The sequence below is a fragment of the Sebastes fasciatus genome, chromosome 5, assembly GCF_043250625.1.
Source record: "Sebastes fasciatus isolate fSebFas1 chromosome 5, fSebFas1.pri, whole genome shotgun sequence".
NCBI classification, from domain to species: Eukaryota; Metazoa; Chordata; class Actinopteri; order Perciformes; family Sebastidae; genus Sebastes; species Sebastes fasciatus.
Window position 1 is genome coordinate 32,946,832 of NC_133799.1, and position 16,557 is coordinate 32,963,388.

At 39.9% G+C, this 16,557-nt stretch overlaps 1 protein-coding gene across 6 annotated transcripts in view; it reads left to right on the forward strand.

Annotated features, from left to right (window-relative positions):
• Nucleotides 1-16,557, forward strand: part of rab6ba (RAB6B, member RAS oncogene family a) — a 74,873-nt gene that overhangs the window by 12,576 nt on the left and 45,740 nt on the right. The window contains exon 1 of one of the 6 annotated variants that reach the window (XM_074636567.1): nucleotides 4,470-4,592. The exons of 3 other annotated variants lie outside the window; for them this stretch is intronic. In XM_074636567.1, coding sequence (XP_074492668.1) covers nucleotides 4,583-4,592 — 10 coding nt within the window. In that variant the 5' untranslated portion in view covers nucleotides 4,470-4,582. Of the gene's footprint in view, nucleotides 1-4,469; nucleotides 4,593-16,557 lie in introns of those variants that run through there. 2 more of the 6 variants (XM_074636568.1, XM_074636569.1) reach the window with 2 other exon arrangements.

Here is a 16,557-nt window from a genome sequence, read left to right on the forward strand (position 1 = left end):
ATGTGTAGTGTTTAGCACCTTGGATTTAAAAATGTGAGGGCGGAGGTCGTATCCATGCTGACCTTCCGCTGTTTTCCGCTTCGTTGTTTCGGCTTGTTGGGGTTTGTTTTGGTTGAAGGATACGGAACGGATATGACGTCACGTTACTCAGACTACAACAATAAAAGCGGTAACTTCCTTTTACCTCCGCATAGACTCAAATGAAGCAAATGTATCGATTCTGGCATTTAAAAAATCTATTTCAAAATCGCGATACATAGGTGAATCGATTAATTTCCCCTGGGTTTTTATTTATTTTGATTAGTTGTCATTTTTTTAAATATTAGTCAATGTTTAGAATCTGCACTGTTCAATGCCGTAGATGTGACTGTATGAATAGATCGTCTCATTGAGATGCCAGTGTGAGCACCATGCAGAAGCTCCTGCAGGGATTTATGGAGTGGAGGGAAGCTGAACATTCATCACTCTAGTTTAACATAGTAGGGAGTGTTTTATCTTACTCAGTGGACAAAGGGATGAATCACTAGCAGACAACTTGCAGAGGAACAGGTGGCACATGCCGTGGGGCTGCAGCACTGTAGCCTAAGGACCACATATGATGTCAGTGACGGCTATTTTTAAAAGCGGTTTTCTTTTTAATCAGATGTATTTCTGTCTTTCCTCAGCCCTTTATACTGCGTATCCTGTCAGCATGAATATAGATGGATAGGAAGGCATCTCCAGGCCCTGTTTTTCATCTTTTTGTCTATTTTTCTTCCTGGAGCCTGAATGATTCTTTAGGAGCCGATGCCTGTTTAGATTTAGAGTACTTTGTCCCACACAGTCCTGTTGCTGTGGGATAGTTTAGCCTCGGAGCAAAGGCAAGCCTTGATCCCAAACACAATGCTTGTTTTGTTTCTACTGTAGAACAAAGATCTAAAGGTAAACAAGCTAGAAATTCATAGCGTGAGATCAGCCTTGAGTCAGCATTTCTGTGCTGGGCCTATTGTGACTGTTCGATCTGAATATCAAAGCTGTATTTTGTTATAGACTGCTGGTTCCATGCCAATGTGTAAGTATGTTGCAGCTTCTCTGCAAAACTAGATTTAGCTACACATCATTGTTTAAGGTTTGGAGTAGGCAGGTTGGAACAAATATGATTAAAAGTTATTTTTATAAAACTGTCACTATATCCTGAGAGTATTGCATGAAACAGGTAATATGAAAAAAATCATGTGCCTCTGTGTCCTCCGGTGTCTTCTGGTGCTCATAATGACGTCTGCAAGATTTCATAGACTGGAGGAAACAATCAATCAGAGCCGATCTGGAGCCTTGCCGTCTCTGGGCAGCTGTCAATCACTCGCAAACTCTGATCAAGTGGCCAAACTAGGCAGCGCTGATCAAATATGAATCAATATTCTGTTGCTGTTACTGTAATGCGAATAAGAAAATGTGTGACCCGGCTGCCATGTTGAGATCAGTTGAGGAAATACCAAGAGCCAGCCGGAGCAAACTTTTAAATTTTACAGCCAAACAGTACACTACAAGATGTTTCTGAAAACATTTAATGCAAGAAATAGGCATTACAGTAACAGAATATTGATTCATATTTGATCAGAGCTGCCTAGCGTAAATGTTCGCAACTGTTTGATCGGAGTTTGCGAGCGATTGACAGATGCCTCCGTTGAATGAACAGCCAATAGGAACGCTCTCTCTCTGAAATGACCTGTGATTGTTCAAAGTTTCCCATTGCGGACTAGATGTTTTAAAGCCTGAAAAGAGAGCCATGAGGAGGAGCAGAAGTCTAGTTTTCTCTCAGAACTCTTGAATTACAATATGCTGAAAGATTATTATGGAATCTTTGCCCAATGATGCCAAAAATATTCTAATCCTACTGCAGCTCAAAGTCCCAGTCGATTAATGTTTACATTTATAATTGAATTGATTTACTTATAAATGAACAATTTTCTTTTTGTGAATTTCTCAGCTGGCTATTATTAGAAGAGTGCACATTATATACACATGTGTAAACAAACCTTTGATAACATTTATTTGCTGTCAGGATTTTTGAATGCCAATTTGAGAGGGATGGTAGCATGTCCAGTTGTTTAGCAGTGGAGGGACCCTTTTGTTAACCTGTTGAGCACGGACTGTGCCTTTTAACGTAATGCACAACTGGTGTTTTATATTAGATCCTCATTTGATGAGGTTGTTTTTTTTAAATTAGAATTGGCTGAGAATAATTCTTCTTGTCTAAGTGGTGCATGCGAACAAAAGCTGACCTTGGCAGGTCAGAATATTTGTTGGCTGTTTGCCAGGGTCAAGATAAGAGGTTTGAAGACTCCAGTGGGATGCCCATGTTGCTGAGTTTCTATAAGCCATGAGAACTTGAAGGCCTAAAGGTTCTGTTGTCTTTCAGCCTCCTCCTAGTAAATGTCTTAAACGTCAGTCATTGGGTCAATGACAATGTTGTTTAGTACTCCTACTAGAACAGGGCTGTCGAAAGTGGGGCCTGCGGGCCAAAGTTGACCCGCCATCAGGTTTGATTTGGCCCGCCAGATGTTAGCAAATTCTTTTATTTATTGAAAGACCCAACCGACTTTATTGTCTTTTGGAGGCCGTACCAGGCTCGGGCTTATGGTTAGAAGATAGTGGCATCATATGAAACCAGAAAACCTAAGGACTCCATTATACCAATCATGTTATGTTAGCTTGTCAGGAAGGAGGCTAATACTCTAAAATTGGGCAACATTTTGGTGGGGAAAAACTGGCATGGCCATTTGTCAAGGTGTCCCTTGACCTCCTTTACAGACATGCCCACTTTATAATAATCCTAAGCAGTTTTGGGGAAAACATGCAGTTCTTTGAATGCAGTATACATGTGGTTTTTTTGCCTATTCTAAAAATGGTGTATTTTAATATTTCTACATACTGGGGTCCCTAAACAGTCTTGGAAATGCATAAATTGCATAAATGAGCCCAATTGTATTCAGCAGATGGGTTTTAAGGGGCTAACTATGTAAAACATATTCAATTAAGGGAACTTGGGATCCTAGTACCATTTTGCACCTTAATAATAAAATACAATAGGTGTTTAATTTTGGCCCGTGGCCCACCAGGGAGTTCCAGTTTTGGCCCTCCAAGGGAAAAGTTTGGGCACCCCTTGTACTAGAAGATTAAATAGCTTACTGTGCTACACATGGACTCATTCTTACCATTAACTGGCACAGTGTAAATAAGCTCTTTTTACAACTCAATTAAGTAGAATTCTAGTGATGAATTGATTAGATGGCTCAGAGGGTTAAAGAAATCATCATGATCACACCAAAGGATAAAAACTGAATCTAACCTCATTGTTACCACGACTACGCTTTGGTCAATATTAGCCCAACTTATCCCTTTGTTGCCCCTTGTTTGTTTTAACAGCCAAGGAAATTGCCTTATTGACACCTGGTTAATGACATTTTAGTTAATTAACAGTAGACAAAGGGTGTTGAATATTACGGTTGGTTTCATTTATCACAGTCCGGTCTACACAGTGTTTGGCACTGAACAAAATACCAGCAACTTTAGTAGTGAGATGAGAACTCTGAGTCATTTTCCTCTCAGCTGAAAACTACGCAGGTTTTGTCAGGACATTCAGTCATCAGGTCCGTAGACAATTTACTCCCACTCCCAGACATAGCTACAGGGTACTTTTGTTTTAAATGGTTCTTCATCCTATACTACCTTTAGTTGTGCAATAAGTCTCTTTGGTCTATACTGTATTCTTTGATTTTTTTTTCATGTAGAATATTCTTTTAAACTTCTTAAACTACATCGTTTTATGAAAAATCATAGGAAACTTTCTCGTTCCTCTCACTGTCTTGCTGCATATTGGGCTGTCGGACATTTCAAGCAGCTCTCTATAGAGCGATGCGGGAACGAGTACTAAAACCTGGAAATGAGTTTGCATTTTAGCGCTGGCTAAATGAGACTAATAAAACGATGTCATGCCGACTCGTCCGCCTTGACAGCTTCGTTGTGTATACTTGCGCTCATGTGACAGTGGTGTAGTTTCTTTATGGCCTAACATTAGCGTTTTACTTGGCGATTGCATGTACACTTCAAAAATCATAAAAGTGGTGTTCATTTGTGAAGATTATCTTACGGAACAAAACGTTTAAATATCATAAACATTTGTTTTCCAAAGAGCTTATTTTCTGCAATAATCCAGAACCCAATGGAACAATCCCATTGGCTTGTTGTTGAGGGAACCAGGGCGATGTTAACTTCCTGGTTGGCCTACAAAAGTACATCATCCCTGCACCACTCTATACTATTGCTGACTGTGTTATTGATGTACAATTAAATTAGTGTTCCATAAATGCAACTTGAAAAAAATTATATTATGTTGCTAGAAAAAAACCAACATGTGTTTCCATGTTAGTCATTTAGAATATACTCCTGTTTGTGTTTAATTAGCAGAATTGACTTAATTGTTTTGTGCACCAAATAGATTTATGCATTATTTAGTGTTACTCCTGAGGGCAATGTGGAAAGAGTCTGAGCTGGAAATATGATGTCTGGTCCACACAGAAGACATATACAAGTTTTCATTTAAATGAATGAAGGTAATTTGGTGTTTTTATTGTATCAATGTTTAATTAAGAGGTATTGATGTCTGGTGATGTAGAAGCAACAGCTAGAAATTCTGAATAGAGACCAAAAAACAATGAAAATGAATCCGTATCCCTGTGCAGATTAAGCTGCCCACTCTGAAAGTGTATTAGGACTGTAATAAGGGGAACGGAGGATGTTAGATTAAGGTTTTAGATGGTATTATAATTATTTTTTGCTGGACCGCAGCCCTTCAACTCAAAAGTCTGTCACTGAGTGACTGACTGAGTGATGAAGTTAGACGATTGGTCTGCCGAGTGTTGGAGTTTCCGTTGCTCTTTCAAAAAGAAAAGACGGGAACAGTCCTTTGTTTACGTTTTCAGGGCGGCGTGACAGCGGCTCCACTCGCCTTCGCGAGTGATCGCCTCACTTCCCAGGATTGGACCCTTGATGGGCTGCCACTAGACACAAGGCACTAGGCACCTGATTGGACGAACGCTTTCCCTTGTGGCAAACTTGGATCAATATACGCTCTTTGCTCGTGGGCTGCTGCTGCCAGCTTTCAAACCAGAACCAACATGGCGGCTCGTTTGGAAACTTTCTTCTCTTATATCACGAAAATAGTTCACCGTAATGTGTTTCTGAAAACATTTTATGCAAGAAATAAGCCATACAGTTGCTAAATCTGTCTTTATTTTGGATAGACAATGTTTAGTTTAAAGTTTCTCGGGAGCTTCCAGAGGCGGCGAGTTGCACCGCCGGCGAACACCCCTGATTTGCATAAAGTAGCCTAGACCTCAACTTTATACAAATGAGGGGTGGCAAGCGTGACGCCCCGTCGCTCCAGTCACGCTGCCACGCTACCAGAATGCATTGCACTGCTGCTTACATAGACAATGAATGGGAAACGTGGAAAGGATAGAGGCTGTGGACACATACCATTACTGGATTTAACATTATAGACACGATCACTGACTATTTGTGTAACAATTTAGCCACTAATTCACAGACTGACCATACACGGTCCAGCCGTATACTCGGTTATGACTAAGACTTGTTGATTAAGTACTAATATTTGGATATTTCTTCTTCTTCTTCTACCTCAGAAATCTCCAGTAGCTTTGTGCTGGCTTACAGCCCAGCTACAGAGTTAAATGTTCAGATTGTTGTTGGGCTCTCTAACATCCAATGGCTGGGTTTCCCCAAAGAAAATGTTAGCCAAGTTGGTAGCCACCCAGATCGTGACCTATGTCAGCTTGTGATCAATTTACTTGGTGGCCTAAACAATAATCACACTTATTAGATATTTTTGCATTTGCTTTGTGAAATAGCAAACATGAGCATATCTGTGAATATTAGAAGCAGTACAATGGAAATGGAAGCAGTGTCCTCTTTCTCTGAGAGGATGCTGTCTTCATTCCTCAAGCTGCCCTCTGCCTCGCGAGAATGGAATCTAATTTAAACATTAAAACGTCAAGTTGGTCTGTCTCAAGCCCCTGGCCTCAAACAGTAGACATATGACTTCTATCTCCTTACCCAAGGCAATCTCAACCACCAGAGAGAGTCATATATTTCAAAACCGGTGTCACACCTTGGTGGATATGTCATTGTGCTTTTGCTGTGTACTGTATGTATTTGTGTGTGTGTGTGTGTGTGTGTGTGTGTGTGTGTTGCTATTGCTTTTAGTAACATCAAATGCCTCATTAGACTGCATAATGGCTGAAATGGCTTTCTGAGTGCTTTACAGTATGTGTGCACGGGAGACTCAGCCTTTTGTTGAGTTTGAAAGCATGTTCATCCATTATTCAGAGGTATTGGTAAATGGACGGTCCTGGTAGAGTTCATATTGCAAATTTTCTGCAGGTGAAGTCCATGTGATCTGACAACTTTTGACCGGATGTTGATACTAGACGAAACATGGGGGGATCCCAAAGTTAATTTGATTCATCACCACCTCATATCCTGGAAATGTGTACCAAATTTCATGGCAATCCATCCAACAGTTGTTCCACTAGCATAAAACAGAGTGAAGCTAGTAGGACAGCACACAGTTGAGGAAGAGTGCATGCTATTTGCCATTTACCAGTTTAATTGTACTGGTCTAACAACATTGGATCTTCACCTGTTTTCTACCTAATGTTTGTGCTTGACTGCGGCCTGTGAATGTGAATTCTCTTTGTGAACATGGTAGAGCATCACAGCTTGAAGGGTCTATGTCTCCAGACCTCTTTGAACTTGACGAGACTGATTGGTGAGCTGCGTTATGTTCATATAATAAGAGTTACTATACTAATCTTGTTTTGGTGAATTGTTGAGACCAGTGTCTAGGCTAAAGGCTATAAAGTATTTGGTCAGGAAGGGAGTTTTTTTTTTGTGAAGCTATTCACATAACATGTTAGTGACCATTTTCTTGCCTGGTAAACTCACACAGGTGTTTTCAATTCTGGCTGATTAGACCTCGCCTACAGTTGTGGGGTGGGTGGAGGTATGCTGGACGTTACGTGACATCACCAAACTTTCTCTATAGAGTGGTGCAGGGATATATTTTTATAGGCCAACCCGGAAGTTAGCATCGCCCTGGGTTCCCTCGACAAAGAGACAATGGGAATTTTTCCATTGGGTTGTGGATTATTACAGAAAATAAGCTCTTTGGCAAACAAACGTTTATGATACTTACACGTTTTTTTTGTTTAGTAGTCTCATTTAACCACTTGTTAGCATCCGCCTTTTTTAAGACACATAAAAGCTTAAAAAAAAAAAGTGGGAGATTAACTGACATATCTTATATTGTAGAACAAAACGTTAAAATCTCTTAGGCTTTTGTAAACCGCAGACCTTATTTCACGCATCTAGCTAAAAACCCATTCAAAATACCCATTGACTTCCAGACGAGGGAACCAGAAGTGCTAAAATGCTAACTCATTGCCGGGTATTAGGACTCAATCCTGCGCTACTCTATTAACAAGAATAATAGAGACCTGCCCTAACATGTGCAGGGAGATGTCAATGAAACACAGTCTGCCCACACCCACACATTCTTCAGGAGAGGTCTAATCAGACAAATTAAACGAAAGCACCTGTGTGTTTTATTAAACTTGACACACATGAAGATATACTGGAAAGGTTTTAATGGTCAAACTCTATATGCTGTAACAGCAACAGATGATTAAAGATTTGACCTTATTAACCAAAAGACTGATGTTAGCTTAAACGTTAAGATATCTTCTCACCGACAAATAAACAGTGTTCATTAAAATGGTCCTTTTTTTAAAACGTCATGCATCACTGACTCATTTACCTAACATGGTAGCATGGTAAAAAAGCAGATCCACTCATGTAAAACCATTCAGGAGAGAGCTTGCCTTAACAAAACCTGGCCTATGTAATTTCATTATTTTAACAACGTCATGAAACGGGGAGGTTACAAGCAAAGAGTGCAGGATGTCATAGTTTACTTCCAGATAGACAACATGAGGGCTGGATAATTCTGCACTCATAAAAACACATAACAGGGAAGCACACAGCTGCAACTTATTCTAGCCAGTTATGTGTTTGCCTCACACATTATTCTGGGTATGTGGTGATGTAGCTGGGTCCCACAGTTTGCCTGAGGCAGCCTCACATCTAATGGTTGAATCCAGAGAGCTCATCATCGCTCAGTTTTGGGGTTTGTTGGTATGAAAAATGCAAGATCTGGATTCTTTCTCTCATTGGAGGTACATCCTGGGACCAAACCATTTTTTAGACATTTTATTGTAGGATTAAACGTCTTCAAATGAGGTGCATGGGTTAAGTAAACTATGACATGATGCTAATTCTATCTGTGGAGCAGCCCTTGAGCAAGGCACCTGACCCTCAAATTTGTAAATTCTAACGCAGTATTGAATGATGTAACTCAGATGCAGGTAGTTAAAGTTTGTGCAACATCCATGTATAGTTGGTATCAAAATGGCATTGAAACTAGAACGTTTTTTCACTGCTCTAACGTTGGCAGTTCCTTTTGATTTGTTAATGCGTGTGTAATTCGTTAACTTCGACTGAAGGAAATTCATTTGGAGGCCATCTGCTGTTTGGCTTTCTCCTGTTGGGTTCTGAATGCCAGCTGCTGTGACTATGAATAAACAAGTACACAGATGCATGAGTCCATAATATCTCTCCCACTGTTCTGTATCTTGTTCAGGTCTCTGTTCTCTCCCTCCTCAGCTAGGACTATCATAAATAACCACTTATTTGTCTCTGTTCCTTCAGTCATTGATAAATATTAGATATCTGCCTCTCTCCAGCGTGCCCTGCTCTCATCCCGGTGTCGTGCGAAGGCAAGGCATGACACGTTCCGTTTTATTTTTATCCATCGCCTTGCGAGTGGGAGTCGGGCCCATGCAGAAAGCACTGCCATGCTCTGATTGGCTGCCAAGTCCTCAAGGGTATTCCGTGATGCCCGCCGCCAAGTGACCAGCAGTGGTTTTACCTGACTGCTTGGCACACAGCTTCAGGACTGGATGCAAAACTTAGTCTATTATTCAGCTTTATACTGTAGAGCTCAGCAAGAAGTGTAGTTGGAAGTTTATTATACTGTGTGTGTGTGTGTGTGTGTGTGTGTGTATGTGTGTGTTTGCATTGTCTGGTCCACACATTACTAGCAAGGGCGATATAATTGATGAAAACTATATTTCCAGCATCAGCCATAATAGCTTTTTAAATTATTTTTGCTGTACTTATTTTTTTTAATTGGAAAGAAACTTCCTCTTCTTAAACTTACCTTGTTAAAAGTTCTTCTAAATTAAAGTTTATATTATATATCTTCTGTTTAAAACACATTTGCACACATATACAGTATATATAATATATGGGGTGAAGTAACACAAATTAATTGATAAAAATGGAGTAGATGAAAATCCATGTGAATTGAAAAATGGAGCAGTAACAATGGATGTGAAATGGAAAAATAGAGTGATAAATTACCAAGTGATTTGATTAATTTAGATTTGATTGAAACAGTCGTGATATAGTGAAAAATGAGTCATGTTTCATAATTTTCCCCGTCTTACATTCATCATTCACAACACAAAATTGCCATTTATCATTTAAGGAAAGGTGTCAAGGGGTTAACCTGACCCGCCAGATGGTTACTCAGAACCATCTGAGTAGCCATCATTGGAAACTGTTTGGAAAAGGGCAGGCACTTTAAAAAAGTACTTGGCAGGTGATTGGATGAACCAATCTGTCAATCAAACTCTTGCCGAAGCCACTTGGGAGAAGAGCAAATCATTGCCTTCAGTGTCGTTCTTTGCTCTTCTTTCAATGAAGAAATACTCTCCAGTTCTGATATAACTGATGCTATTGCAGCATCTACGCTAACCTCTTCAGGAGCCGCCATTGTTGTTTAGAACGAACAGCGACAGAGGCTAACAATTTAACAAGCTAGCAAGCGTGTAATTATGCAAGAAATGCAAAGGCATAATGACAGAGGAAAAAGACGAGGCCGTTAGGAATATCAACATTTTCCTCAGACACATTATAAAATTACAAAGAAAAACAATATACTGTACGTAAATTACAATATATTAAGTTATTATGCACTGACAAATTAACTTCCATGGCCTCCACCATTTCTGACAACGTCAGCACAACTTGTGAACTTGGTGCTTTCAGAAACTTTCCACTTACGAGGTCGTGAATACCAAAAGAGGGGGGGGGGGGCGTTCATATGGATTCTTCTCGTGAATACGGTAAACACGACTGCATTTGAAGGCACCATAACTCCCTTCATTTTAACCAGCAGGTACAGTAGTAAGCAAGACAGGAACTTGGCTTGGGTCTTGAGGAGTTGTAGCATCTATTCACCAACAAATAAACTGTAACTTACTGACATTGCACTGCTAGGTTCACAGCAATAACGCTACTGATACTCACTGTCACACACATGCTCTCCCCGCCTTTCTATCTCGGCCGACCGCATACTCGCTAACGTCACGCCGCTAGCACAGCTTGCTAACCCTGCTCGCTAACCCCGCCAGCACTGCTTGCTAACGCCGCTTGCTAACGCCGCTTGCTAACGCCGCTTGCTAACGCCACTGGCACTGTTTGGATGTTTAGGAATGAGGTGCGCTTGGGGATGGAAATTTCAAAATAAAGGCACATCTTAAAGATGATGATATGTATCGATGTTTTCACTTTACATCAATGATATTGGTTCGTTGATCATTGATCAGATCGATGGATTGTTACACCCCTAATACCCAACTGACATTTGTCCTTTACATCACTCAATTTTTGTTACGTTACGTCCTCCCAAAATGTCAATCAAAAACCACTCAATTTTTTATTTCACATCTGTTTTTACCGCTCCATTTCTCAATTCACATGCATTTTCATCACCTTCATTTTTATCTATTCATTTTTGTCATCTATTATTTTGAATATATGTTCTGATAATAATGAAAAAGACTAAGGTCTGGATTTTGTCATTAAAAGTGTGTTTTTTTGTATTTCAATCACAACCATTCAATACAATTATCGACAGTTCTTGTGAACTCTCGTAGGTATTTATCAATTTGGTTCTAGCATATTTGTTACACGTTCGTTTTTTTAGTCAGTGATTATTTAGGTGCAGAGGTGGGAGAATCCTTAACTAACTCATTTTATGGTTGCATAGTTCACAAATGGCAGAGCCTAATGTGCGCCCGACTGTGTTGGGCCTTTAACGTGCCATAAAATTGCATTTCAAGCTCTTAAGAGATGCCTTGATGAGGTGTCTGCTGACTGTGCTCAGCAGAGTCCTGCTGGTGAAAGTGCAGGTTGTGCAGCAGCAGGTGCTCAGTCCTCTCCGTTAATTGGCCCTCATGTTGCTAACTCACTCCACAAAGTCTTTGAAGCATCACACCAAGTAGAGACTTCATTAAAACTATGGCTGTAATTGGAAACCCACCATGCAGGAATCCCCTATCTGTGTTACTGTTTATTAAGTTGTCTATAAGGCGACTGCATGACTGGTGGCTTACTCAGTGTGGTTGAATAATCAACAGGGATAGTGAGGTGGCGGGTTCTTACTTGTTGAATTCCTGCAGGGTCTAAATGATATGAACTGTTTTCAGTTAACAGTCTAGTTTAAGAACAGTCAGTAAATTTTATTTATATAGTTCAATGAGAAGTAAATGAGAAGGGAAAATAAAGCTCTCTGAGCTAATAAGCTTGCTAACGGTAGGTTAGCAAGTTCGGCTCTCCATCTCCTCAAAGGTCAGCATTGCAAAGAATGCTTGCTGTTGGTTGATGGCACAGATTTGTGTGTCAAAATTCACCAAAGTTGAACTCTACTTGGAACATGTGCACGTATTCATTTCGCCTCCTCGAGCGAATCCTCTGATCGCGGTTAGTCCATTGGAATGAATTGTGAAATGTAGCTGTTTTCAATCCTAGTGGGGCTGTGGAGTTTAGAGGATGAGGGTGGAAGATCTAATGAAAGGTGCCATTTAGTTGCATTGTGGCTGTTTTTGGGGCTTGAGGGACTAAATGTCAGGATATCTCTGCCTCTGCAGTGCATAGACTGTATATAAGAATTGGATGTAGTCACCATGAAATCACCCATTGGTTTGTGGACTGCCGTTTTGAAGCCTTGAGTTTGGCATTTTGGCCGTCGCCATCTTGGTTTTTGGCCATTGACATCTCGGTTTTCGTCCGTCACCATCTTGGTTTTTGGCCGTTGTCATCTTGGTATTTGGCTGTTGCCATCTTGCTCTTTTGCAACTAGAAGTGACACGAGAGGGTGGAGCTAAGTACGATCAAACACTGAATAAGACATTTTCAAGCGATCAGAATGTTACAATTAACTTTCATGAACTGAAAACACACTGAAAGGGTTAAAGTTCTAAGACACGGACAAAATAAAATGCGGACAACACTCGGACAATGCTGTGGTAGCGACCTGTCAAAAACAATGGTAGTTACGCCCTAAAGCATACCCCGCTTTATGGTCTATTTGACTCTAAATGGGAGCATAATTTACTAAATGAACATCATGCTGTATTGAAGAAGACTTGAAACTAGAGATTGAGACCATAAACTCATGTTCACAATGTTTACTGAGGCGATAAATCAAGTGAGAAGTAGGGTCATTTTCTCATAGACTTCTATACAATCAGACTGCTTTTTGCAACCAGTGGAGTTGCCCCCTGCTGGCTATTAGAAAGAATGCAAGTTTAAGGTACTTCTGCATCACTTTTCAGGCATGCTGCATTGATTTTGACCTTCTTTTTTTTTCTTTTTTTTTTAAATCTGTCTTTATACAATCTGTGCAATACCACATGACTGGAGTAATCCTTTAAACATGTTGAAGATGTTCTATGATGGAGCAGTCACCAAAATAAAAAGTTCTAATGCAACTACATATAACACAAACAGTCCCATCACATGGTGCTGTCCATGTGGACTTCATCTAACTGCAAGTCTAAATGGAAAATGGTGTCGTTGAGTTCACATACAACGCTGCTCTATGATGTAAAAGATTTAAATGCCTTACATAACCTCATGAATTCATCCTGTCTAACCCCTACTGCAGCTACATAACAGAAAGGAAGAACTCAGAACCCACAGCCATTTGAGTAAAATTATATGCTGTTCCAAAACATTATAATGTAGGCTTGCAACAAAAGAAATTAAAACTGAAAAGAGATCATGTCGTTAAAGACAGGGCTCTTCATCAGGACATTATGAAGAAATCACAACAAACCATGCAGCGTCCCGTCCCTCCACAGTCTAGACAGTCACTAATCAAGGTAACGCAAGAGGAGTAAATCAGCATATTCATTTTGGGGGTCCCACTTTGAGTCCAGTAACAGATCAGGACTAGAAGGAGCTGTTGTTAAAACAAGCCCACTGGGTCTTTATTAACGGGGGCAGGTTAGTTTGGCTGGTGAGAGCCACATGGAGGCGGTTTGGGTGAATTAAGCTGCTGTCGTCAGAAGACATGTTGTGAATGGTGGACAGCTTTCTCCTGTGATTAAGGTGGAACTTGTACACTTTATCCACTTTAATTAGAGTCTGTCGGTAATCGATAAGTGCCAGACACTGAAGAAATAAGCTACCTTGAATAGCCTAAATGTCAAGATGAGACATTTACACAGACGGCCTGGAATCATGGGCGCTATCAATAAATGTTGCATCATTGCTTTCACACCGAAAAGAATAAGTACCATTATGTAGTTAAATACCAAACCAGTCGAGCTTTTCTCTCTACCTTTGTTCATATTTATGATAATCGCTGAACTTCCTCATTTGGATTATAGGCAGTGCTTGAAGTGGAAAGAAATAAGTGCCGGTACTCCCCTTATTCACACGTAGGCGTGTGTATCGGCAATCTCTTGCGACTTATTGCTATTTATTCATTATTTCTTTAAGCATGTTATGAATCTTCTATAGTAGGCCGATAATACTCTAATAATATCCCAACTGGAACATTACAGGGTTAAGGTGGTGTGTTTGTATATTTAGTATAGTCCATCCATCCGTTATCTGTGACCGCTTATCCTATTCAGGGTCCGTACCGGTGAGTACCGGCCCACTTCGAGCTCTGATTATAGGACATGTTTGTGTAAATTAAAAAGATCTGCATTTGTCAGTTGTTTCTCATTGTAGCTCAACTTCCTGTAGTTCAATGTTGTCCTTCCTTCTGAAATGTAATAAGCTAAAGTTTTCTCTGCAAACCCATCGCCCTGTGAGAACACACCTCTATTACGACCTGAATGAAAAGAGCTCATTGCTATGTTATCTCTGCCGCTGCTTTGGATGTTACTTTTATGTCTGACTAAAGCTACTAATCATTTGAATCCCATCATAATCTCTAAAATAGTGTTAATGGCAGAGGGGATGAAAAGCTTATGAAGGGGAAATGTTCTGAAATGCAGAGCTAATTCTGAAATGTAATCAAAAATCTGCCTTGTTAATCATTTCTTTTTAGCCTTACAGAAAATTCACTAAATTATTGCAGCCATGAGCGTAACTAAGCTTCCTGCTTCTACCCCAGTAATTAAATTCACACAAACAGACCTGGAGTTATAAGATACTGACAAAAATTGAATACCACACTCAGTTCAGCCTTTTAAGATTACGAGAACACTGTATGTTAGATCGGGACATAAAGGGACATGTTAATGTCTCCCTGTAGTGCTTTGGTGTGACATCTCAGTTGTGTAATTCAATGTGCGTCGTTTTAGACTGTTTTATACATACATCCAGGCGAAATCAAAGTGTTCTGTTGTCTCCCTTTCTGGGGAAGGGATTTTGGCGTCGCTTCAGATTTTGTTCAAAGTGCACTCTCCTAGATACTACTTGACTTAGAGGAAGAAATAAGGATGCGCTGTCTGTCCCTGAGATTTGAAGCTTTCACCAGTGACTTGAGAGGCACAGAAAGTGCTGTGTCATGTTGACTAGTGGTCGAGGAGGATGAGTCAGCAACAAGGACGTCGGATCAGACTCTCCATTCTGTCATTACCACGGATGTGTGAATTCATGCTGTGCCAAACAAATATTTTTGCTAAACCACATACTGTAAAGTCAATATTGTATTGCAACGTGTAAAGCTGCAACTATTGAGGATTTTTATGACTGATTAATTGTCAAAAAATAATGAAAAATGCCCATTACAGTTTACATGGCACCAAGATGACGTCTTCAAAATGCTTTGTCCAAATAACAATTCAAAACTCAAAAGGTATTCAATTTACATGCTCCAACTCTTAAAATTCAGTGTAAACGCCATTTCTCACCAGTGCGATGTGAAAATATGGTGCACAATGGTGGAAAATCTGCATCAAATTTTTCATATTGACAACTATGCACACCGTGTCCGGTGCGAATTATCCACATTGCTGTATACCATTTTTGTCAATGAGGCCCAATGATTTTCCTCATAAATAGTGCCCGTGTCAACTCCACACAACAAAAACCTATCCAGACAGAGAATGTGTAAGGGGCTAACGTTATCTACGCTATACCTAAACTAATCGAACCACAAATTGTATGCTAATGTTAGCTGTTGTGGCTAGCCCCGTTTTGTGACCAACATATAACGTTAGCAAGTGCATATCAGCTACATTACCATCTTCATCATTGCCCAGCTACTGGGCGATCTTAAGACATATATTGTTCTTCATACGGTTGTTGAGGAAGTTGTTGTGGTGTTTGTAGTTATTTGGTGTTGAGATGGAGACCAAAAAGTCTGAAAAAAACCCCGAAAACAAACGGCCATTGCTCTGAAAATCAACACTCCGGGCAACAAACAGAAGCACATTGCTAATTATTATGCAGAATGACGGCAGTATTTTTAATGACATCAGTTGGAACAAAGGATGTCATTGGTCAAATATATATTTCCTGAAGTGGAAATCTGCTGATATCGAGGCCCGTCCTAATATTTTTTCCACCACACGAATGTTCCGCGGAGGTGTGCAAGCATTCATAAGAACCCACAAAATCATTTTTTAGAAATTTCCGTGTGAATTTTTTCAGACGAAAATCCGTGCTTGGTGTGAAACAGCTTTAAGGCTGACTTTTTAATGTTTCCGACTGAGAAACCTGCAAAAGAGCCTGAACAACATATATGATACCTTTCTAATGCAACAAAGATTAAGGCTAAAGTTAACCGCTTCTCGGCAAAATGGCAGCATCCTCAGGTGAAAAAAAAACTAATATCAGACTGTTATTTCTTTCTAACATAACACTGTTCAACATGTACACTTTATATTATATCTAATATAAATTATTTGGACACAACACAACACAACACAAGCATAGTGTTAAGAATGACCACAGTGGTTATATCGATCCTGAATGGGGGTTTATCTGTAAACCCACATAATAATGTAGTTATTAGATTATAGCAGATACATATTCCTTACACTTTTTCTCTTGTGTTTTTTTTTTTTTAAAGTGATTAAAGAGGACCTATTCTGCTTATTTTCAGGTGCATACCTGTATTTGGGGTTT